The 24,614-nt window shown below is 51.5% G+C and overlaps 1 protein-coding gene across 1 annotated transcript in view; it reads right to left on the bottom strand.

The window, feature by feature from the left end:
• Positions 763-24,614, bottom strand: part of TEKT5 (tektin 5) — a 42,218-nt gene continuing 18,366 nt past the window's right edge. The window contains exons 6-7 of the mRNA XM_003354612.4: positions 4,203-4,357; positions 763-1,150 (exon numbers count right to left, since the gene is read on the bottom strand). Coding sequence (XP_003354660.2) covers positions 934-1,150; positions 4,203-4,357 — 372 coding nt within the window. The 3' untranslated portion in view covers positions 763-933. The remainder of the gene's footprint in view (positions 1,151-4,202; positions 4,358-24,614) is intronic.

The following is a 24,614-nucleotide window of genomic DNA, read 5'->3' as shown; positions in this document are numbered from 1 at the left end:
ACTCCCACTCCCCTCTCCCTGGAAGCCTTCAACCTGCTCTGTCCCTGTGGTCTCGGAGAGACAGCCGTGGGTGATGGCTCGGAGCGCGTTCTTGATTCTCTGCTGAGGAATTGAACCTGGGCAGCCTGGGTGAAAACCAGGAATCTTAGCCACTAGACCAGCTAAATGCTGAAGACAGAATGACCCTGATTCTTGCCCCCGGTTGAAAGCAAGGATGTTTCAAGGAGGCAAAGACTGTAAAAACAGGTATAAAGCTTATTGTTAGAAACACAGTAGAGCACACAGAGGGGAAGTCTGTTTATCTAAGGCAGAAGCAAAGCACTGATACACACCAAAAGGAGGAGTGCAGCCCTAAAAAGCAAAAAAATAGTAATAGGAATGATAATAAATACAACATCCCATCTAGCAAAGCTGGGATTCAAACCCAGGGCTTCTGACTCCAGATCCTAATTTTTGGCACTGCCCCCTGTGGCTGACAGTCACCTCCACCTGGGACTGACCTCATTTTCTAGAACAAGCTTGTTCAAGGCCACTTGACTCCTAAGTGACAGGTGACTCCCATCCCTGATGCCCGGTCTTTGGACACCACAGTCTATATACTGTGTTCCTAAATGGACAAACAGGTCCCCCAAAATACAGCCTCTTCCATTCCTGGGGAGCCTGACAACCCTGTAATGCTCTGTCCCCAAGTGGGGGGCCCCAGTCTGTCCCTCCCAGGACCAGCCAGGAGTCTGTTTCTGCAGCAAGGAACTAGCCCCAGGATTTCTGGTTTGGGCACATTTATTTTGGCTCTTTATATATATCTATACATACTTCCTGATAGGAGGAAAGGGAGGAAATGACACGTTCTTTTATTTCATTTTTCTGCCTTTTCAAATGCTATGCTGCGGAAGGAGACTGCGTGGGGCAGGGCGCAGGGACGGCGGCGACAGCTCAGGGGCAGATCCCCAGGCACAGGGCACTGGGGAAGGTCTTCCTCATGCCCATGCACTTCTCCTTGTCGATGCACAGGGTGTTGGCCTTGATGGCCAGCTCGTGCTCCAGCCGGCACTTGGTCATGAGCAGCAGCTGCAGCGTGTCCCGCGTCTCCCGCAGCCTCAGCTTGAGGGTCTGCAGGGTGTCATCGATGGTGAACACCTCGTTCACAAGCCTGGGGAGAGAGCAGAGGGTGTCAGCACAGCACCTCCGTGTGCCCGGGGCTGGGAGATGGTGGTGAGCTGGGCAGGGCAGGTAGAGAGGTGAACACACAGCTGAGCCCCTGTGGGCGCTAAGCACAAACAGATGCAATGTTCGGGAAAACAAGCTGAGGTTTCCCCATTTCAATACAGACTCGCCACAGGACCCAGCAATTCCGCTCCTGGGTACGTGCCCACGAGCACTGCAACCAGACACTCAAATACGGGTGCAAAGACTTGTGATGTGCTAATAACAAGAGTCAAAAGGTGGAAACAATACACATGCCCATAGGTGGATGAAGTACAGTCTACCCCCACGCTGGAATATTATTCAGACGTAACAAAGAGGAATGAAGCACTGGTACGTGCTACAAGGTAGACGGACCCAGAAGACCTGATGCTGAATGAAAGACACCAGCCACCAAAGGTTCTGTGTTATCTGACTCCATTTACATGGAATGTCCAGAACAGGCTAATCCATAGAGAGAGGAAGTAGATTCACAGTTGCCTGGGGCTGGAAGAAGGGAGGTGGGGAGGGACTTCCTTTGGGGTCAAATGAATGACAATGTCGTGGAGCTAGATCTCAGTGCTGGCTGAATGTTGTAAATGTACCAGGTGTCACCAATGGTATTTTGTATGTGTTTTCTTACACTTTTAAAAAGCCAGGAGTACCTGCCGTGGTGCAATGGGATCAGTGGTGTCTTGGGAGTGCAAGGACACAGGTTTGATCCCTGGGCAGGCACAGTGGGTGAAGGATCCGGCATTGCCAGAGCTGAGGCTTAGGTCACAGCTACGGCTCAGATCTGATCCCTGGCCTGGGAACTCCATACCTATGGTGCAGCCAAAAAAGAACAGTAACAACTGAAAAAACGAACACACAAAAAACCCAGGAGTTTCCATTATGGATCAATGATAACATATCTATGAGGCTACGAGTTCAATCCCTGGCCTTGCTCTCTGGGTTAAGGATCCAGCGTTGCCATGAGCTGTGGTGTAAGCCACAGCTGTGGCTCAGATCTGGCATTGCTGTAGCTGGCAGCTATAGCTCCAATTCAACCCCTAACTTGGGAACTTCCCTATGCTGCAAGTGTGACCCTAAAAAGCAAAAAAAACCCAAAAAACAAAAAAACCCCCCAAAAACTCAGATAACAGGGCCAGCCTCATGTAGATAAGATGGTCAGTTGTGGTGTCTGCTCTTGGCGCCCTGCTCAGGTGTCACCTGTGTCCCCAGCAGCTGTGAGACCCACCTTGTGGGGAGGGTGGTGACACAGTGCTCAGGACTGGAGGACACGCTGTGCTGAGGACTTGGGTTGATATTGGGGTGAGCTTCCTGTGACAAGCCTGAGCTAGAGAGAGGCAGCAGAGACACCCAGCCACCCCTCTTTCCTGGGGCTCTCTTTTCTGCAGCAGTGGAAACAGTCTGTTCCCTAGCCAACCACCGCAGCAGCTCCCGACCTCTTTGTGTGCATTTTGCATGAATAAGGACCAGAATTTAAATTCTGTTTTAGGTTAACTAATTTAAATGCAAATCTAAACGGACTTTCCTTCTGGGGAATGGGCGCGGATGGGACTGTGTGATCTGAGAGGGTCAGAAGAAGGAGGGCACACGGTAGGGGGCTGGGGAGAAAGAGGACCCGGAAATGGGAGGTAAGGCATGGGAGGGGCAATTCGGCGGCTGGAGAAGGGGGACAGCTTGAGCTCTGTTATCTGCTCAGTTTGCAACACACATACATATAGTTTGCACACACGCATATACAGATATACACACATTCTGACTGGGGCTCCCATCCAGGCTTTCTGTCTACACCCCTCGGTGGCACAGCTGGTGGACAGAGAGGCAGGATACGTGTCCCAGAGTTGTAGGTCCTTCACATAGCATCTGGTCGCTCCCCTAACGCTGCAGTGCGAAAGCCCCCTGGGGTGGACAAATGGCTTCTCAGAGCCTCGCCCCAGCGTTGCCGGAGCCCAAGCCCAGCACCTAAGGTGCCAGGACGGGACGGATGGAGGAGGGGTCAGGAGAGCTTCCCCTCCCCCCCCTCCAGGACCCGGACCCCCTTCCAGCGCAGCTCAGGCGAGACCCTGGCCACAGAGCGTCCCCTTCCAGGGTGAAGACCTCCCCAGCAGCGGGCTGCGGAGCAGGTAGCCCGGCCTTCAAAGCCCGGGGTTGCTTTGCGCCCCCGCCCCCCGGCACACACGCATTCAGCTTTCCCGCTTCCTAAGTGATCAGCTCAGGTAGTCACCCAGGCCGTGCAAACATCACATGTGGAACCACCCGGCATTTCTCTCAGAATGTTTTCCCTCCGTCTCATTGCTTCTCCAGCTCTTTTCTCCACTTCTCAGCTCAGGAGGAAGACCAGCCACTGAGTTGGGGGGGGGGCGGTTGTTGCACCGCCAGAGAGGACAAATGCAGCGCCCCTAGCGTGGGGAAACAGAACAGCCGAGCGGTCAGCCCCAGGCCACACAGCATGTCACAGGAAAATGATCCCTGGGTCTGACGACCATTTCTTTCCTTGCCTGATCACTGCTCCACTTCCGACTCCTACCCCAGGCTCACAAACTCTGTTTCTGGGTCCACCTGGGTTTTTGGCTCCTTTGTCGCAGAAGTGGCCCCTCCTTAGCTAAGTGGACTGGGTGGGATTAGGCGGGTCTGGGGGCTTGCAGGTGAGAGAGAACTCCCCAGCAGGGGCGATGGAGGCGGAGTGGGATGTGGGCTGGGCGCCTCTTTCCTGGGAGTCGGGAGAGAGCAGGTGTAGGGGGTGGGCAGCTCCGGCTCGCTGGCTTTTAGGGGGAAGCTCAGGAGGGTTCCCAAGAACAGAACAATGAAACCAGATTAAGTAACCATCCTCAATCAGGCAGGTGGGAAGGCTGCTATGTAGAGGGGTGGCCTCGTGGCGGGGAGGCCATCAAAGGCACCCCCAGAAGCCCAGCCCCCCACCCAGTGCCCTGTGAACTGTGGGCCTGGACGTCCTGACCCGCGAAGGGTCGGTTTTCCAGACCCGCCCTGCCCCGCCAGCCGCCGCCACGCACTTGAACTGGGGAATATCCCTGCACAGCTCCACGTTGGGGCGCCGGGTCCGGCACTCCAGTCTCGTCTGCGCCACCTTCAGCGGGCACTCCTTGGCCATGATGGACCTTTCCAGCAGCATGATGGTGTTCTCTGTCTGGAAGATCTCCTGCAGCGTCTGCGGGGAACATTTGGGGTATCAGGAGGAACTTGATCTTGGACTTGGCCAATATTAAGGACACCCAGAACCGAGGATACTCAACAGTCATCACCTCACTGTGGCTAAAACATCTGTTCTCCTCTCTGCCGTCACCGGGGCCTTAGATCTGTGAGTGGTTCTGGTTTCCATGCCCCCACCCCCACCCCCGAAACAAGGCTCTTTGTGGTGGGCTGTGCTGACACCCCTCCTAGACTTGGCAGGGCCCAATGGTGAGGTGATGTGTGCTCAGTTCCTGACAAGCCTAAAATGGTACCTTGCCACGGCAACCCCCAGTATCCTTCCTCCAGCTAATCTATTTGTTTGCTTATCTGTCTGCCTCGCTCGCATGTAAGCTCCACGAGATCAGGGGCTCTGTTTTGTCCATGCTGAATCCCCCATCGCTAGAAACAGAGCTTAGTGCAGCGTGAGGGCTGTCAGGTAACATACAGGATGCCCAGGGAGTTCCTGTTGTGGCTCATTGGATCAAAGGACCTGACTCGTATCCATGAGGATGCGGGTTCGATCCCTGGCCTCGCTCAGTGGGTTAAGGATCCAGTGTTGCTGTGAGCTGTGGTGCACGTCGAAGACTCAGCTAGGATCCTGCATTGCTGTGGCTGTGGTGTAGGCCTGCAGCTGCACCGATTCAACCCCTAGCCCAGGAACTTCCATATGCCATGGGTGTGACCCTTAAAAAAAAAAAAAATACAGGATTCCCAGTTAACTATGAATTTCAGATCAACAAAAAGAGCTTTTTGGGGGCACATATATCACAAGTATTGCATAAAACATACTTATATTAAAACCATTTGCTATTGATCTGAAATTCAAGTTTCATTGGACATCACGCATTTTTATTTGCTAAGTCTGGCATAGTAGGAGCTCAATAAATAGTCACTGAATGAATGAATCAGTCTATCACAGTGGGACTTGGGAATCTAGATTCTTAGCTAGGTCCCCAACACACACTAAATCTGGGAACAGTATACTCTAAAATTTCTATGGTCCTGTCCAGCTTAGATTTCAATACAGGGAGAACTGCTTACATGGAAGTAGGCCCATTCCTGAATGCGGTGAGACGGCAAATATAAGACCCAGTCTGGCCTTCAGGGACCTTGCAGTCATGCTGCTTTTCTCTTTTCCATGAGCTATGAAATATTCACAAATCATGACAGGTACTGGGATGACTCGTTTAGCTGGGTTGGGCCCATAGTCTATGGCAAAAGAAATTGCTTAAAAGACCATTTTTGCCAAAGAATTAAAGTCCTGGCTTTCTTATTAAGAAAAAAAAAAAAAAAAAAAAGCCAACACAGAAAGCATTTCACTTACGTCAAGAAAACAAAAGTCTGCCCTTTTCCTACTGGGGCTGAGATGGGGACAGAGGAGTGCCCGTTGTGGCTCAATGGGTTAAGTACCCGACATAGTGCCTGTGAGGATGCGGGCTCAACTCCTGGCCTCGTTCAGTGGGTTAAGGATCTGGCATTGCTGCAAGCTGTGGCGTAGGTCACAGGTGCTGCTCAGGTCTGGCGTGGCTGTGGTGTAGGCCAGCAGCCATCGCTCCAATTTGACCCCTAGCCTGGGGCTTCCATACGCTGCAGGTGTGTCCCTAAAAAGAAAAAGGAAAAAAAAAAGGAGCCAAGGGCAGAGTTTTCTCTGAGGGCAGTGGGGATGCACTGCCCGTTTCAAAGCCCACAGAGGAGGGCTGGCCCCTCACCTGGTACTCAGTGACCCACCCAGACCAGAGCAATGCCAGCTACATGCCAGTTAAACATTATCCCATAAGAATGTTCTGGGCCCAGCACATGGGAAGGTAAACACTCCAGTGAGTGGGGGAACACCTACCTCTCTTAGATGCCCTGGGGATTTTTCTCAGAAGCCTGCCCGCTGGGTATGCAGATACGCAGAGCTCAGAAAGCACCACCCCAGCCCAGGATGGAACAAAACTGAGCCTTCGAACCATGAAAAAGCTTCCTGGCACCACACTGTCCACTGTGGAAACAACTCCCCCCTCCCCCAGTCTACCATCTGGATGTCCCTGGGGGAGGGGGCTACTGCTGGGCTGGGAGAGGGGACATCACTGAGGGGTGGGCTGCTGGCCCAGGATGCTCCTCTCTCCCAGGTAAGGCAGCTGCCGGGAGAACAGGGGCCAGACACCTGAGGCTACACTTTGCTTGGCTCCCTCTCTCTGCTCTCTCCACACCCCCTCCGCCCCGGCTCCGGGCCTGGCCAGCCTCAGTGGGGGCCTGAAAGCTCACAAAAGGCCTATCTTTTTTTTTTTCTTTTTTTGTCTTTTTAGGTCTGCATCCATGGCATACGGAGGTTCCCAGGCTAGGGGTCAAATCAGAGCTGTAGCCAACAGTCACAGCCACAGCAACACAGGATCTGAGCCACAGATGCAACCTACACCATAGCTCATGGTAACACCAGATCCTTAACCCACTGAGCAAGGCCAGGGATCAAACCTGCGTCCTTGTGGATGCTAGTCAGATTCCCTTCCACTGAGCCACAACGGAAAGGCCTATATTAAAAAAAAAAAAAAAAAGTTTCAATGAAGTATAGTGGATTTACAATGTTGTGTTAGTTTCTGGTGTACCTCAAAATGATTCAGCTGTGTATACACATACACACACAGACATTATATATATGTGTGTGTGTGTGTGTGTTCTCTTTTCCATTTTAGTTTATTGGTGGATCTTGAAAATAGTTCCCTGTGCTCTGCAGTAGGTCCTTGTTGTGTCTCTGTTTTATATGCAGTAGTGTGTATCTGCTAATCCCAAACTTCTAATTTACCCCTTCCCCCACCTTTCCCCTTTGGTAACCATAAATTTGTTTTCTGTCTGCGAGTCTGTTTCTGTTTTGTAAATAAGCTCATTTGTATCATATATATTTTTTTTTTTTTTGTCTTTTTGCTATTTCTTTGGGCCGCTTCCGCGGCATATGGAGGTTCCCAGGCTAGGGGTCTAATCGGAGCTGTAGCCACCGGCCTACGCCAGAGCCACAGCAACGCAGGATCTGAGCCGCGTCTGCAACCTACACCACAGCTCACGGCAACGCCAGATCGTTAACCCACTGAGCAAGGGCAGGGACCGAACCCGCAACCTCATGGTTCCTAGTTGGATTTGTTAACCACTGCGCCACGATGGGAACTCCTGTATCATATTTTAGATTCCACATATAAATGATATCATATGGTATTTGTCTTTGTCTGGCTTACTTCACTTAGTATGATATCTCTAGGTCCATCCTTGTTGCTGCAGATAGCATTATTTCACCTTTTTATGGCTTAGTAATATTCCATTTTGTGTATGTGTACCACATCTTTACTCATTCATCTGTTGATGGACATTTAGATTGTTTCTAAGTCTTAGCTATTGTGAATAGTGCTGCTATGAACACTGGAGTGTGTGTCCTGTTTTGAATTAGAGTTTTCTCCGGATATGAGCCCAGGAGTGGGATTGCTGGATCACATCACAACTGTATTTTTAGTTTTTTAAGGAACCTGCATACCGTTCTTTATAGTGGCTGCATGTGTTTACAGTCCTACCAACAACACAGAGGAGCTCCCTTTTCTCCATGTTCTCTCCAGCATTTATTACTTGTAGATTTTTGGCCTCTCTTAAGTCTAGGGAAAGGGCTGACATTCATTCATATGCTCAATCATTTCTTCATTCACTGACTCTTTTTATGGATTCACTGAGTCACTCGTTGACTTAAATGTTCACTAAGCACCTTTTGGGTGCTAAGAACTATTCCAGGCAATGGACATAGCAGTGAACAGAACAGGCAGAAAACCCCATCTCTGTGGAGCTACATTCTAGATGCTTATTCGCCCGTTCCTTTTGTTCCTTTTTGCAGTATTTATTAAGCATCTACAAGCCCTTCCTACAATTGCAACCATCTGTACCATTGCACAAGTTCAAGTTCCTTCCTCTGTGTTCAAAGCACTTGTAGGAAGGTTTTAGTGTGCAGGACACTGGTGGGAGCGGCCATCACCTAAGAGGCATCCGATACACGTTCATCTCAGTTGTCCAGGAACTCTCGCGTGAGCACAGCAGAGGGACAGGGCCACAGCGACACAGCAAACTCCTGGAGAGCTAAAACCTCCCACTGATGTTTCAAACCTGCGCACACTTCCAGGAGCGTGGGGCCAGCCTGTCCTGAGCACTGCCTGCTAACACTTGCTCAGCTCCCCTGATGGACAAAGAGCAGCTGCAGGCAGCAGACGCCAGCTACCTTTTAACAAGGCTGCTTTGCTTTCATTCTCTCTTCCTAGCTACCCTCTACTCTGGCAAGGTTGTTGGTTTTCCATCTATAGACATAATATACGTACATCTTAAAGGACTTGATGGGAGCAGAAATACAAAGTAACAGCCCAGGTGGCACGGGGGTGTGGCAGAAACAGGAGGTGGGCTGAAGTGACTGGGTTTGGGAACCCCCATATCACCCTGTGTCCTTCAGGCACCTGGATACAGAGGCGAGGGAATTTAGGGGAGGCTGTGGAGCTCGGTGGGTGGTGACAGTGGGATAAGGATGCGAGGGGACAGGTGCCCCTGTGAAGCCCTCTGCCCCCCATTTCCTCCTCAGGGCTGGGTTCTGGTGGTGGTGCTTTTTCTCCATGTCACCACCTCCTGCCCCGGCTCAGGCATTTCTTGAGCGGGCCTGCCTGTGGATTTTCCACAACCTTCAGGATTTTCCAGCATTGGCTGCTCTAGAACCCACTCATGACTCACACCCGAGGCACATCTGCCCAGGCAAGTGTGTACTCTGTCCGAAATGTTCCCTGAAATCTCGTGTCCAGCCTCTGGCACTCGCAGCTAAGATCCTTTGCATTGAAAGGGAGAAAAACGCACCCCCATCCCCGCAACACACAGACACTTTGTCTTGGGGGCGGCCCCTGATGCCCACCCCAGCCTGGGCACCTCCAGAAGTGACTCAGCCTCCAGAAGTTTGAGGAATGTGAGCCCCAAGGGCCAGGAGGCCGAGGCCATGTGGGCTGACCACAGGCAGGGGCTGGGGACAGAGCAGCCTTGACCTTCATGTTCAGGAGGAAGCTAAGCTGCCAACACCAAGCCCTGAGCTCCAGGACATCAGGTGTCTGGACCCCAAATGCCATGATGTCCCCTGAGGAAGAGCCCGGAGTCTAACAGGGGGACCCACCTCTCCCAGCATCTGCACCTCCCCCAGCATCTCCACCTCTTCCAGCATCTCCACCTCTGGTGTGAACTGTAGGCACCCAGGACCACTATGGAATGTACGGGTCAGGGCGGTTCAGGGAGCTGGCAGCACCTGGGTGCCCGTGATCATGGAGACAGACATGTAAAAAATGATCCATGAGCAGGTGGAGGGTGTCGGCAGCCAAGAGATGGTCAGGACGAAGGAGCAAGAGTGGGTCTTTAAAACGATGCAAGGCGAGGAAACCAGGAAACAGGGGAGCTAATTTGCACAATCTCTTTTGACAACTCTGAAAACCCATGCAGGTACAACAGCCACCTGCATTTTGTAAGAACACATTTAAATTAACAAGTCCGTGTTCCTTAGAGAGTCCCTTTCATTCACTCATTCATGCAAATAGTCATCTATGGGAGAAAAGGAGTGACCACAAAGTGGGGACGAAAGGGGGTAGGAAGGGCTTTGCACAAACATGTGCCAGGAACCAAGAAGTATGGTAAACGCACCTTTTTTCATCAGGGTCAAAAAAGGAAAAAAATCCCCACAACCCTAGCAGATCTGAAGTGTCCTTTTAAAATAACTTCTTTATTCTTTTAAGGGAGAAAGTCCATTAAAGGAAAAATACTACCTAATAGGAAAGGGTTTTTTGTTTTTGTTTTTGTTTTTTTTTTTTTTTTTGGTCTTTTTAGAGCTGCATCTGCTGCATATGGAAGTTCCCAGGCTAGGGGTCCATCAGAGCTGCAGCTGCCGGCCTACACCACAGCCACAGCAATGCAGGATCCAAGCTGCATCCTCGACCTATGCCGCAGCTTGAAGCAATGCCTGATCCTTAACCCACTGAGTGGGGCCAGGTCTGAACCCACATCCTCATGGATACTCGTCGGGTTCTTAATACGGTGAGCCACAACAGGAACTCTGAGAGGGTATTCATTTCTAAATGTGGTTGCTTAGAATCACCTGGAAAGATTTTAAAACTGCAAACACCTACCCCCCACCAGCTCTGATGTGGCTGGTCTGGGATGTAGCCTGGGCATCAGGATGTTTTAGGAGCTCCCTAAAGCTGCAGCCAGAATCAGGAACCATCCGTGTGGGTGGTAGAGAGATGCGCCAATGTTATAAAGTCTCAGAGGGAAAGAGATGGATTGCAGACCGCAGTTAGGGACGTGGAGTCGTAAATCCAGGCTGTCTGCCTTGGCAGGAAGCCCCAAGTGGGGTCAGGGGAGAAATTTCATCCCTGGAAGATATTTTTGGAGATGTGCTTCTGAGTGATCTGTTCGCCACGGGCTTGGGTTTCCAGGAAGGGGCCTGGGGAAGGGGTTGCTGCCTCATCACAGGGTTTTCAGGTTTCTGGGGGAAAGCCGAGGTCAGTGATGTGAAACTGTGATGCCCCAACCCCCAGTCCCAGAGCTGTGCACTTGACCCACCATGGCCTGGGCCATCCAGACCTCAGGCGCGCAGGAAGCTCAGGGCACAGGCAGCTTTGCCAAGGTGGGAGGCCTGGGCAAGTCTGCACATGCTCCGCAGCTGAGGATCTCTCTAACTCAAGGCGCCTGTTGTATGTGTGTGTGTGCACGCACACACACACACACACACACCCCGAATAATTGTCTCAAACACCTGCACCTCCCTCTGCAGTCGCCCAGCCACCCACTACCCACCTCCCTGCCCCCAGAGCTGGCATAGCTCACACATCCACATCACACCCAGCACAGTCCTACCACAGGGCCTTTGCACAGACTGTCCCCTCTGCCTAGGATGCTCCTTCCCCAGATAACCACCTGGCTCATTCTCTCACTCCCTTCAGTTGTGGCTAAAAGGCCCAGAAGGCCTTCCCTGATCATCTCCTTTAAAATTACAAACTCCAACCTGGCCAGCCCTCCCCGCTGCCCAAACCTGCTTTGTTTTCTCTGTGGTCCTTACACATTTTGACATACGGCGTTCCATTCAGTGCTGTTCATCTCCCCCCACCAGAGAGGAAGCTCCATGTGTGGAGGGGGTTTTGTTTTGCTCCCTGCTGAATCCCCAGGATTTAAACCAATCAATGCCTGGAAGGTGGCAGCAGCAGCAGTAGTAGTAACAGCAGCAGTAATAGCAATAATACTATCTAACAGTGAAGACAGTGCTGACTGTGCCAGGCAGTTTGCTAAAGGCTTTGCATATATCAACCAATTAGTAGGTGCTTAATGAACACTGGCTCCCTGGAAATAGGCACCACGGGGTGTTTGGTTAAGAAGAGAGGGCAGACGTTGGCGCTAGACTGCCCAAGTCTGTCTCTCCAGATCCCAGCCCCAGCACATCCAAGCTGGGTGACCTTAGGCAAATGTCCTAGGCTCTCTGAGCCTTTCTAGAATAAAACAGATCACAGCCACTCCCACTCCATAGAGTGGAGGTGAGGTGATGAGCGCCAGGCCTGGGAGAAGGAGCTCCTGGGAACCTTCGCAAGTGTATAAACCCCTTCCTGCAGGCGCACAAAGCTGGTGACACTCGCACTCTCTTGCGGTAACTTGAAGAGCGAGGCTACCACATCTTCCCACACCAAGCGTGTGCATGCGTGGGTGTGTTCCTCCCACAAACACGTCCTGGAAAGTGCCACAGAGAGGTCATCCCGCCCCTTCCCCATCAGTCCTCAACCTGTGAGAGTGAGATCTCTCCTTTCTCTCATGCCCTCTCTCTCTTTCTCCCCGCCAAGTCCCTAAGCTGGGGAAGGGCTGCCCAGAGCCTCAGAAGCCCTTGGCTCCCACAAAGCCCAAGAAGTAGGGGAAGACAGGCCCCTGGGCTGAGGCAGCCTGGCTCACCCGTGCCTGGGCAGGTGCACTGCAGGACTGGCTCAGGGCATCACCCCATGAGAGGAGTCTCAGCAGACTTGACCCCAGGCTGGAACTCCGTTGGGAAGGAGAGGGTGGGAGTGGAAGGGTCCCCTCCCTGGCCCGACCCTAGCCCTGTTGTCCTATATGCTGCAGGCTGCCTGCCAGTCCGGGCTGGGATTGAGACTGTGGTCAAGGCTGCAAGACCAGGGAAGGGGCCATTCTCAGCCTCTCACATGCTGTCAGTGGGGGGCAGGAAGGGAAATCACCCAGTCTAGGCTCAAATTCCAGCTCCTGCTCTTCAGAGCTGTGTGATCTTGAACAGTCACTTAACCTCTCTGTGCCTCACACAATCATGTAGTCAAAATCTGCTGGGCCCTTTCACTCAGGAGTCAGACACCGTGCAGGGTGTAAAGCCAACATAACAATCACTTACCCACCAGGCTGCCCTGAGGATTAAATGAGATGATGTGTAAAAATGCTTAGTCCATCTGCCCTGGGGCTGCCCACCACCCACCCCACCTCTCATGTCCATCCTGCAATGTTCAGTCTGTAAGAAGTTTTTTTTTTTTTTTCCTTTGCTATCACTGGCCTTTTCTTTTTTATTTTAAGACAATAGAAACTCAGATTCATTGGACAGAATTTGTCTTTGCAGATGCAGGCAACCTAAATTCCCTCAGGCCTCCTGACCAGGGCTCAGGCTCCACCTCCATCAACTCACTGATTTGGGCCTAAGGGGTCAAGGCGGGGGTCGCCTGTGCGATGCGGAGGGACGTTCTCTCTCTCCAGAACGCAGCTCCAAGAGGGAGTCCGCTCAAGGCAGGTGGTGGCCCACCTTCCCCACCCCTCACCCCCGCCTGGGGAACCAAAGACCTTTTTGTTCACAAACCCCCTGCAGGCAGATTCCCAGCCCAGGGGTTTTCAGACAGGGTCTTGGAGGTAGAGCCCTGGGCGGGAAGTCAGGAGACCGGGGTTCCCATCCAAGCCCTGACACAAGCCAGCTGTGGGCTCACACCCCCCACGCAGAGCCCTGGGCTACATGGGACTCCAACATCCTTATCCAGCAAATGGCATCCCAGGGCCCATCTTCCTCACGGGCTAGGGCTCAGCAGGTGATCCTGGACCACATGCATCCTCCGACACATCACCCATCACCTCCACATGCCCACAGCCACTTCCTCTGAGAGCTGTTCGCTGCAGGGGTGGCTGTGTGTGTGTGTGTGACTTTGTTTTTAAGTCTTCAAGTCTTCACATGGTTTTGCGTCCCAGGACACAGCCTCTGGAAGTATCCTGAAGATGCTATAGACAGCGGCCACATTTTTCAGTAAAGCTCTGGGTGGCAGATATTTTAGGCTTTAGGAGCCACTTGGCCACTGCAATGCAAAAGTCATGCCAGACAATGTGTAACTGTGTGGGGTCGGTGGGGAGTAGGGGGGGAATCTGTGTTCTAATAAAACTTTATTTACAAAACAGGCAAGAAGGGACACAGTTGGCCCTGAGGCCAGTCATTTGAGGCCCCTGCTGTGGCCCATGACATAGGAAGTCCTGATCCCGCTAAGCAGCCCAGCTCACGCAAGGCTGTTGCTCCTTTTAAGTGTCCCATGTTCAGAGAAGAGAATCATTTCTCTAGCACCTCACCACTCAAGGCGTGATCTGTGGGCCGGGACCCCTGGATTCTGTGCTTGTCAGAAATGCAGACTCTCAGGCCTCACCCCAGACCTACCCAGGTACTCGGCGTTTTAAGAAAATGCTCAGGTGGTCATCCCTGCACTAAGGCGGTAAAGCCAAAGGCCATGGTCAGCTTTGTCGTCGGAGAGGAATCTCTCCAGCTGACATCCGGGAGGGTGGGCAGACGGGACCAAGTGGGGGAACAGACAGCCCATGAGGCGCCGAGAGGACAGCCCCCACCAAGACAGGATGGAGAGATGCGGAAGGAACGAGGTCACATGAGCTCACAAACGGCAACATGGGGAGCACTGGTAACAGATGCAGTGTACCGAGGGATGAAGGGCCAGGCCCGCTGGGCCCGGAAAATCAGAAGGAGCCTTGTGGAAGAAAGGCATGGGGGCTGCCAGCCCATGAGCAAATGCCAGCACCACACCCCTGAGCACCTGGCACTGTTTACAATAGCCAAGACATGGGAATGACCTAAGTGCTCATCAACAGAGGAATAGGTTAAGAAGATGTGGTACATCCATACAATAGAATACTATGCAGCCATCAAAAAGAACGAAATAATGCCATTTGCAGCCACACGGATGGAGCTACAAGTAAATCAAAGAAAGACAAATGCCATATGATATCACTTATATGTGGAATCTAAAATCCGACACAAACGAACTTACCCATGAAACAAACCCACAGATGTAGAGAACAGACTTGTGGTTGTCATCAACACTATCTTCTACTTTCTATCCTTTCTTTTCAAGCCAAACCTTAATGCCAGGTATACCATAAGCAACAAGGACCTACTGCAGAGCACAGGGAACTATATTCAATGTCCTGTGATACATCATAATGGAAAAGAAGGTGAAAAAGAACATATGAACATATAACGGAATCGCTTTGCCGTGTAGCCGAAATTAACACAACACTGTAAATTAACTATACTGCAATACATTTTTTAATAAAGAGAAAGAATGAACTTGGAGTTCCCATCGTGGCACAGTGGTTAACGAATCCGACTAGGAACCATGAGGTTGTGGGTTCGATCCTTGCCCTTGCTCAGTGGGTTAAGAATCTGGCGTTGCTGTGAGCTGTGGTGTAGGTTGCAGACGTGGCTCGGATCCCGTGTTGCTGTGGCTCTGGTGTAGGCTGGAGACTACAGCTCCAATTCGACCCCTAGCCTGGGAACCTCCGTATGCTGTGGGAAGTGGCCCTGGAAAAGGCAAAAAGACACACACACACACACAAAGAATGAACTCTGGGAGTTCCCATTGTGGTTCAGTGGGTAAAGAGCCCAATGAGTATCCATGAGAATGTGGGTGTGACCCCTGGCCTTTCTCAGGGTGTTAAGGATCTGGCATTGCCACAACCTGCAGTATAGTTTGCAGATGTGGCTTGGATCTGGCTTTGCCATAGCTGTGGGGTAGGCCAGCAGCTGAGACTCCAATTTGACCCTTCGCCTGGGAACTTCCATGTGCCGCAGGTGCAGCTGAGAAGAGAAGAGAAAGAAAAGAACAAATTCTGGAGCAGGAGACATAGATTCACATCCTGACTTCACCACGTATGGGCTGGGGTGGATGAGGGTGGGGAGATTTAGCAAAAAACACTTGTCTTCAGCTCCCTTATCTGAACAACGAGGCAAACGGTAACCCCCTCGTCATGGGGTTATAGGAGGGAAGAGGAGTTCACGTTAGAAAAGCACTTAGAAACTTCTGGTTGCACAGAGCAAGGTTAATTTGTCTTGCACACGGATGGTGACTTTTTGTATTTTCTCCTTCCACTTGCAGCAGGAGGGTAAACCAGATTCTGTTTGCGATCACTGCCCCCCTCAGCCCTTGCAGAGGACCAGCTGAGGGCAAGCCCTGGTCCCCAGCAAGCGGAAGGGTAAGGTCCATACTGGGAATGGTCTCTGCCCTGAATGGGCTGTGAAAGGCACTGGCCAGATCTGTCCAGGTGAACCCAACCTCAGCTCGGTGGAAAAGTGCGCTGACATTCCTGGCTGGACTAGAAATCCACCCGGAGGCTTTGAGGGGGGATGCGTTGGGCAGAATTGTTTGCCGCGTAAAACGATCTGCCTGCATCATGTCTTGTGACAGCAGAAAAAGCCTCTGACACCAGGACATTATTTTTGATGTGGAGGAGGGGGAGAAAAAAGGATTTAGCTGGGCTTCTCGAGGCTTTGTGCCACCTTGCACATGTATTGTTTTCCAAATTGAATGGAGCCAAGGGGTTTCCAAGGAGATGCCTGGCTCAGTGCTGCTTCCCCAGCTCAGGAAGGGAGAAGGCCTCTTGGCATCCCTTTTCTGGTCAAACGGTGGAGGACTTTCAAGTGCAGCCAAGCCCGGGAGCAAGAGCAGGTTGAGGAAGGCTCCAGAGGGACTTGGCCAGAAGTGCAGGACACAACAGCGCCAGAGTGAGGAGTCTCAAACTCGAGCACTTGGCATTTGGGACCACAGCATCTGGGTTGCAAGAGGCTGTCCTGTGCATCGCCTCGTTCATTCAGCGGCATCCCTAGGGTCTACTTGTCCCCAGTGCCCCTGCAAGTTGTAAGCCAAAATGTCTCCAGACATTGGCAAATGCCACTGGGGAGCAACTTCAGCCTGGGTGAAGTTTACGTGAGATGTTGCGTCAACCTCTGTCCAGAGGTGGGCAGCCGCCTTCAGACCATGGCCGGGCCGATGCAAGGATCAGCCGCTCAGAGGCCGCCTGGGTTCAGGTGTTCTGAAAGTTCTTGAGAGGTGGGGGCTCATCTTCAGAAGGCTTATCCCAATTTTTAATTAATTGTGTATTTACCTTTTTTTTTAAGAGCTGGTCTCTCCCACTAGAGCATAAGCACCCCCACAGGGGTGGGGACAAGGATCATTGGACCCCCAGCACCTAACTCAGTGTCTGGCACACAGGATACACTTAGGAAACAGCTGGTTCAGAAAGGGAGGGAGGGGATTAGCAAACATTTTCCATGTCTACACCCGGGAGACACATCTGGAGGACTAGTTGAAACTCAGATGGGAGTTCCCACTGCGGTGTAATGGGATCTATGGTGTCTTTGCGGGGCGGGGGTGGGGGGGGATGCAGGTTCAATCCCCAGCCGGAGCACAGGGGGTTAAGGATCCGGTGTTGCCGTAGCTGTGGCATAGGTGGCAACTCCGGCTCAGATTCAGTCCCTGGCCCAGAACTCCATATGCCACAGGGAGAACAAAAGCAATATAAGAGCCAAAAAAAAAAACAAAAAACCTCGGATGGCTGGGCCCCAGGGTTTCAGTTCAGAAGGTCCAGGGTGGAGCCCTAGAATGTGCACCTCTCACAAGTTCCCAGGGATGCTGCTGATGCTACATCCACATCTTGAGAACCACCTGTCTGAGCTCTGAACCACTGGTTCTCAACCTTGGGCTGGGGAGTTGCAAAGGTTGGTGCCCAGGCCTTACCCGCATTAAATCAGAATCTGTAGAGATGGGGGCGATCCCAAAGTGTGAGGGTTGAGAACCACTCAGCTGTACCTTTTCATTGGGTTCTCGCAGCTGGTAAGATTCTTCCTCTCTCAGCGATTAGAAAACTGAGCATCAGAGGAATTATTTTCCCAAGATCCTTCAGCCTGGCCATTTGATTCCAGAGCCATATCCTTCAGTCACTTTGCTTGTCCCTCCCCATCAGCAGGTCAAAAATCAGACCATAGCTTTTTACCATTTTCATAGTTAATAATCATTGAGCACTGATGAGATGACCAGTGTGGATGCTCTTATTCTTTTTTTTTTTTTTTTTTTTGTCTTTTTGTCTTTTTAGGGCTGCACCCACAGCATATGGAGGTTCCCAGGCTAGGGGTCTGATTGGAGCTACAGCCACCAGCCGACACCACAGCCACAGCAACACCAGATTCAAGACACATCTGTGACCTACACCAGAGCCGGATCCTTGACCCACTGAGTGAGGCCAGGGATCAAACCTGCAACCTCATGGTTCCTAGTCAGATTCGTTCCGCTGTGCCACAATGGGAACACCGATGCTCTTATTCTTATAGCAAATATTTGACAAGCTTTATTGCTCCCGTTTGACAGAGAGGGAAACTGAGGCACAGAGAATGGGCTGTCTGACCTTGGTCACGCAGCCAGGAAGAGCTAGAGCCAGAATTGAACCCAGCCGTTGGCTCTGCACCATGGGGTTCACATGTGGGAGAAGAATGTCAAGATGGAAGGGGAATCTGGGCCAGGAGGAGGCAGAGGGTCTGCGTAGGTAAGGAGCTGAGGAGCCAAGGTAGACGGTTTACAATTTGGAAGGAACTAGGAGACTGCTGGGACATACTCATACCCAGGAGGTGCCAAGGCAACCTTCTGCCTCAGCCAGGCTGCCTCTTATATTCTTGTCTCAGTGGAAACCAATCGCAGTGATGGCTCCGCCCAGGGTTCCCAGTCAAAGCCTATGATTGGCTAATAGCAACTGCAAGATGCAGTAATGGCTTCCTGCAGCATCAATGGTTCACCCAGTGAGCTCAGAACAACAGCCCCGAGAAGCAGTCACTTGTACTGTCCCCTGCTCCTACCCAGGCCATGCTGACCTGTGCTCATTTCACCCCTCTCTCCTGTCTGGTCCCTCCAATTTCCTGCATTTGTTGGCTACCTTCCCAGCCCTGGACCTTGGCTTTGTTTCCCTGATTCCAGAAGCTCCTCTCCCATTTGGCAGTGTCACCATGGACAGATAACTGGTGACACAGCACCCTGCCTGTCATCCTACCATTTGACACAGCCCTCCAACTGAGCTCCCGTGGACCCCTCCTGCTGGATGTCCCCAGGCACACGCACCCAGGTACAGTGATGAGATCTGAGCCCCTGTGACACCAGTGCTCAGTACGCATCAGGCAAAGAGACCTACTGCACGCAGCCCCGAGGCTTTCCCTGAGAGTTACCTTGTCCTGTCTACAGACCCTGATACCCACATACATCTGTGCAATTATTTAATCAACTCCTTCTTCAGCCTTGGACAAGGGTATTGGAAATGGCACCCTCATATTATCGCCACACGTGCAAAATGAGTATCCCTTGCCATGGATAGAGGGTACCATCATGAAAGAGAAGATGGGGGGAGAAAGACCTTAAGTCTAGCTAAGCTCTCTTGTCTTTCAAAGGGTCAGTGATGGCCTGAGGCTTGAGGTCCGGCCAGAGAGGGAGATCGCAAACAGGAGAGTGATGGCGAGGACAGGTCAGCATCACGGGGTTCCTCCACACCGCAGGATTGACGGCGGGAACTTGAAACCGAACTTTCTCAGTAGATGCAGTGGTGTTTAAGGCCGGGCCAGGCCCCTCCTCGCCAGCCTGTCCACTGCAGTGCAGGGGCGGCCAGGCCACCTCCATGCCCCCGAGGCTGGGCTGGTTTTAGAAACAAGCCGTCAGGAGTTTGGCCGCAGGCACCAGTGCTGGAAGGGATCTGGCTGCTTGCAAAGCACAAAAGCATTTCCCCCTCCACAATGGGTTCCAGGCCTCGTTGAACAACAGAGGGGCTGGCAGCAGGCTCTGGGGCCCTTAGCCCTCTGCCCACACGCCCTCCTGCCCTGACGCTGCCTCCAGGGCTGCGGAGGGGGGGGTGGTTCTCCTGGTGTGAACAACCACTTGGAAGTCAAAACCCCAAAGACACTGCAGAGTAAAAGTAAAACCTTTGAGGGGGAAAACTCGGAGCCCCTCTATGTTCTCATCAACCCTTCCCAGGCCTGGCTGCTGTCTGGCATTTCCTCTGATTCACAGAGCAGAATGTGCCAAGGCCCAGCCCCTGCTGGAACCAGGCAGGTGGTACAAACGGGCAAAGTGTGTAAAGTGGATTATGAGGGGCTGAAGCGGGGACTGACTAGGTCCAAAGAGAGGCGGTGGCCCCTCTGCTCCTGCCCACTGAGCCCCTCTAGGAACACGGGCTCAGAGTTGCTAGAGCCACCCATTTCTCAGGAGATTCTAGAAATTCGAACTTTCCCATAAAATCTTCATTACCTAAATATTAAAAAAAAAACAAACCCTGAGAATGCATAGAGATGTATGTATGCAAATGTTCATAGCAGCTTTGTAGGTAACAGCCCCAAACTGGAAACAACCTTAATGTCCATCCACAAATGAATGATAAGAAGTTTCCTGGTGGCCCAGTGGGTTAAGGATCTGGCATTGTCACTGCAGTGGATTGGGTCTCTGCCGTGGCTCGGGTTTGACCCCTGGCCCAAGAAATTCCGTATGCCACAGGCATGGCCAAAAATAAAACAAATGAGTGATAGGAGTTCCCCTTGAGATGCAGCAGAAACAAATCCGACTAGGAACCATGAGGTTGCGGGTTCGATTCCTGGCCTCGCTCAGTGGGTTAAGGATCCCAGAGTTGCCGTGAGCTGTGGTGTAGGTGGCAGGCGCGGCTCGGATCCTGTGTTGCTGTGGCTGTGGCCTAGGCTGGCAGCTGTAGCTCTGATTGGACGCCAAGCCTGGGAACCTCCACATGCCTCGGGTGTGGCCCTGAAAAGCAACCACAAACAAAAGAAACGAGTGAGTGATAAATTGTGGTGTATGGATCCCATGCATAATAGGGGCGTATACACACAACACAGACCCCGTACACAACACACTGGTCGCGAATAAGAAGGAACAAACTAGGAAACCCAATGACAGTGAATGAAAGATGCCTGAGGAAAAAGGACGGCCTAGGGTATGTCGCCCTTTATGATATTATTCTCGAAAAAGCAAGCTAATCTGTAGTGACAGAAAGCAGATCTGAGGTTGTGTTGGGGGCAGGGGGAGGCAGGAGGGGACGATGACAGACGGAGCAAGAAAATGGCACCGTATGTTCACCACCTTGACTGAGGAGGTGGCTTCATGGCACATGTGTGTCCAAGCTTCTTAAATTCCGCACTTGAAACATGCACAGTTAAGTGTGTGTCAAGTAAAAACAGAGCTCTTGAAAGAAAAATGTGAGGGGCCAAACCACACGTCGGCCACATTTCACCCCGGGACCACAAGTGTTTATCCCCTGATTGAAAACCTGTTCCATCCCTAGTGACAAAGATGTCACCAAGCTCCGCGCATTTCCGGAGGCGCTGCAGTTGCCAAGGCGAGGGCTGCAGAGAAACTCCCTCGACAGCAGTGGTGCAGACAGGCCTGGCCAAGTTGATGGTGGGGACCCAGGGACACAGAGCTGGTCACCCGCATTCTCCAGCTAAACTCTCAAGGTTTTCCGAACACCCCACAGCAATGGAAATTTTTTCCCTATAAATCTAGTCAGCCTCCTCATGAATCCAATGCCCTCTTAACAAGCTGCCAGCAAGTCAATTGGCAGTAGCAAAACAGGGCAGTTAGCAGAGTTCCCATCATGGCTCAGCAGTAATGAACCTGAATAGTAGCCATGAGGACATGGGTTCAATCTCTGGCTTTGCTTAGTGGATTAAGGATCCGGTGTTGCTGTGAGCTGCGATGTACGTCGCAAACGCGGCTCAAATCTGGCCTTGCTATGACTGTGGTCTAGGCTGGCAGCTGATTCATCCCCTAGCCTGGGAATCTCCATATGCTGAGGGTGTGGCCCTAAAAAGATGGGAAAAAAAGCAGTTAGACTGTATGGCACAGGGAACTATATCCCTTCTCTTGGTGTAGAACATGATGGAAGACCGTATGAGAAAAAGAATGTATATAAATACACGACGGTGTCACTATGCTGTGCAACAGAAATTGATGCAACACTATAAATCAACTTTAATAAAAATAAAATAATTAAAAAAAAAAAACAGAGCAGTTAGGAGACCATAGCAAATGATCCAGGCAAGAGATGATGGAGGCCTGGGTCACTGTAAGAGAGCGGGGAGTAATGAGATTCTGAAAGTAGAACCAGTAGGATTTGCTGATGGAGGGAGTGTGGGTAGGAGAAAGGGAGAGGCCTCCAAGTGGACCCCAAGATTTGGGATTGGGCCTCTGGAAGCTTCTGGAAGCATCTGGAAATGAGAGTCACCAACTTAGATGAAGGAGGGAGCTCCAGATGGAGTAAGCAGGAGGGTGAGAGTTCCCAGGGTCAAAGCTGGCTCCTCCTGTTTGCTACAAGAAAATCTACATGATCCAGCAATCCCACTCCTGGGCATCTATCCAGAGAAAAGTTTCATTCAAAAGGATACATGCACCCCTCTGTTCATCACAGTACTATTCACAATAGCCAAGACAACCTAAATGTCCATCGACAGATGAATGGATTAAGAAGATGTGGTATATATACATAATGGAATACTACTCAGCCATAAAGAAGAACAAAATAATGCCATTTGCAGCAACATGGATGGAACTAGAGAGTCTCATACTAAATGAAGGAAATCAGAGAAAGACAAATACCATATGATACCACTTATATCTGGAATCTAAACTATGGTACAAATGAACCTACCTACAGAACAGAAACAGACTCATGGACATAGAGAACAGACTTGTGTTTGCCAAGGCGGAGGGGGGAGGGAGTGGGATAGACGGGGAGTTTGGGGTTGGTCAATGCAAACTATTAGAAGTAGAAGGAAACTATATCCAATCACTTGGGTTAGAACATGATGGAAGATAATATGGATTAAAAACGTGTATGTATGTATGACTGGGTCATTATGCTGTACAGCAGAAATTGACATAATACTGTAAATCAACTATACTCTAATAAAAATAATTAAAAAAAAAAAGCCTATGGCACATAGGTAAGAGCTGTTGAGAGGAAGCAGAGAAATGAGACTCCTTTCTGACAGCCTGGCGGAGGCGGTGCTTCTGGCTCATCCTGCTTCCCCAGTGCCTGACATCCTCTGCTCCCAGCACATTCCGAACCCAGAGGGGAGAAAGCGGTTTTGATGCAGGGTACTCAGTGCTGAGGGGCTGCAGATGCCCCGGGAGCCTCAGCGTCTGTGTAAATGGTCCCAGTCTGGGCCGGGGTGAGCCAGCCTGATCCCGCGAGGGTGGAAGTGACGGGGCCTGGCTCGGCAAAATGGAATTAGAGAAAATCTGATTACAACTGGATGACTGCGCCTTGCCTTTTGGAAGGATTTGGTTCCCCCGCTATTTGGAATCTGGAAGACACAGGGAGGAGAGCGGGAGGGAGAGAAGAGGAGAGACGGCGTCTTGGTCAAAGCCAGCTCGATCAACATCCTACACTCTGCCTGCTCCGGCCTGGCAGCAGGCTCACCCACCCCACAAGCTCTTCCAAATGCTGATTCTCAGGCCCCACCCCAACCCGTTCCGTGGGCATCTGCACTGCAATGCAATCCCCATCAACGTGGGCGATGACCGCACACATAATATTTGAGACACAAGTTTACTCTGCTGGCCCCCAAGAGTCGGGCTTTCATAACCATCCTTTCCCTATCGACTGGACCCCCTCACACCATGTGTACCATGCTTACCAATCTTTTCAAATCAGTTGGCTTCAAGAAAGCCAAAAAACTTAAATATATTTGCTTAAAAAGAAAATGTTAGGGAGTTTCCACTGTGGCCCAGCGGGTCAGGATACTGACGGCCGTGGCTCAGGTCAATGCTGAGGCACAGGTTCGAGCCCCAGCCTAGTGCAGTGGGTGAAGGATCCGACGCCACAGCTGCTGTGGCGTCGGTCGAAACTGTGGCTCGGATTCCATCCTTGGCCTGGGACCTTCCACGTGTGCTGCTGGGTGTGGCCATAAAAATAAATAAATAAGAAAGCGTTCTGTTACCAGAGAAAAATGAGCGTCATTTGCCATAAGGCAATACCCATAGGAATGCAGGAGCAAGAGGAAAGTCAAACCACATCCTGGAACACGCCGCCTGCCCAGCGCTCTTAGCCTGAGGCCGGCGCTCTCAAGTTTAAAAGGGGGATCCACTGGCGGGTTAAAGAAGCGAGGAGGGCGTTCTAGCATCTGATCAGGACTTTCCCCTTCAGGATTTTCTCGCTGTGTGATTCAATGATATTAACGTGCGTGCATGTAACACAGCTACGGTCCTTTCCGCTGCTGAGCCTGGTTCCCACACCTGTCAGGTAACACCCACAGCAGCATCCCGGCCCCGTGCCTCCTCCGCCAGGTCTTTGCATATTTCCTCCCCTTAAAAGGCACTTCGGGGAGTCCCCCAGTGGCTCAGTGGGTCAAGGATTCGGCCTTGTCGCTGCTGTGGTGCAGGTTAGTTCATTCCCTAGCCAGGGAATTTCCACATGCAAAATAAAATAAAATAAAAGCACCTTGCTGGTGAGGACTTATGCTCACCTGGAGACCCCCACCCTGGGGCCCTGGTTCTCAGGACTAATTAGTTCTCAAAGGCAGCCCCTTACTCTGTGGCCACCAACTGCTTCAGCCCAAAGAAGTCACCAGCCACCTCTATAAGCAGTAGTCAGTATGACTGGGTACCACCCCAAGACCCCAGGAGTAAGGACTCAGGACAAGTTACAAGGCTTGGGCTGTGGCCTTGGGGACAGAACCTCAGGATCATGGTGAACAGCTAAGGCTGTCCATGCAGCCCTAAACCACTGGGGCATTCAAAGTCTATATGGGGAACAGTGTAGACCTAGCCTTTCAAAGTGGATTCCTATGACCACACGGCTAACACTTGCTTTGCAGCACGGGTGGAGATGGGGGCCTCGAATTTTCCAGAAACGCCTCTTGCCAAGGGGAATCC

The sequence above is a fragment of the Sus scrofa genome, chromosome 3 (genome assembly GCF_000003025.6).
Source record: "Sus scrofa isolate TJ Tabasco breed Duroc chromosome 3, Sscrofa11.1, whole genome shotgun sequence".
NCBI classification, from domain to species: Eukaryota; Metazoa; Chordata; class Mammalia; order Artiodactyla; family Suidae; genus Sus; species Sus scrofa.
This window is presented reverse-complemented; position numbering and strand designations above follow the sequence as displayed.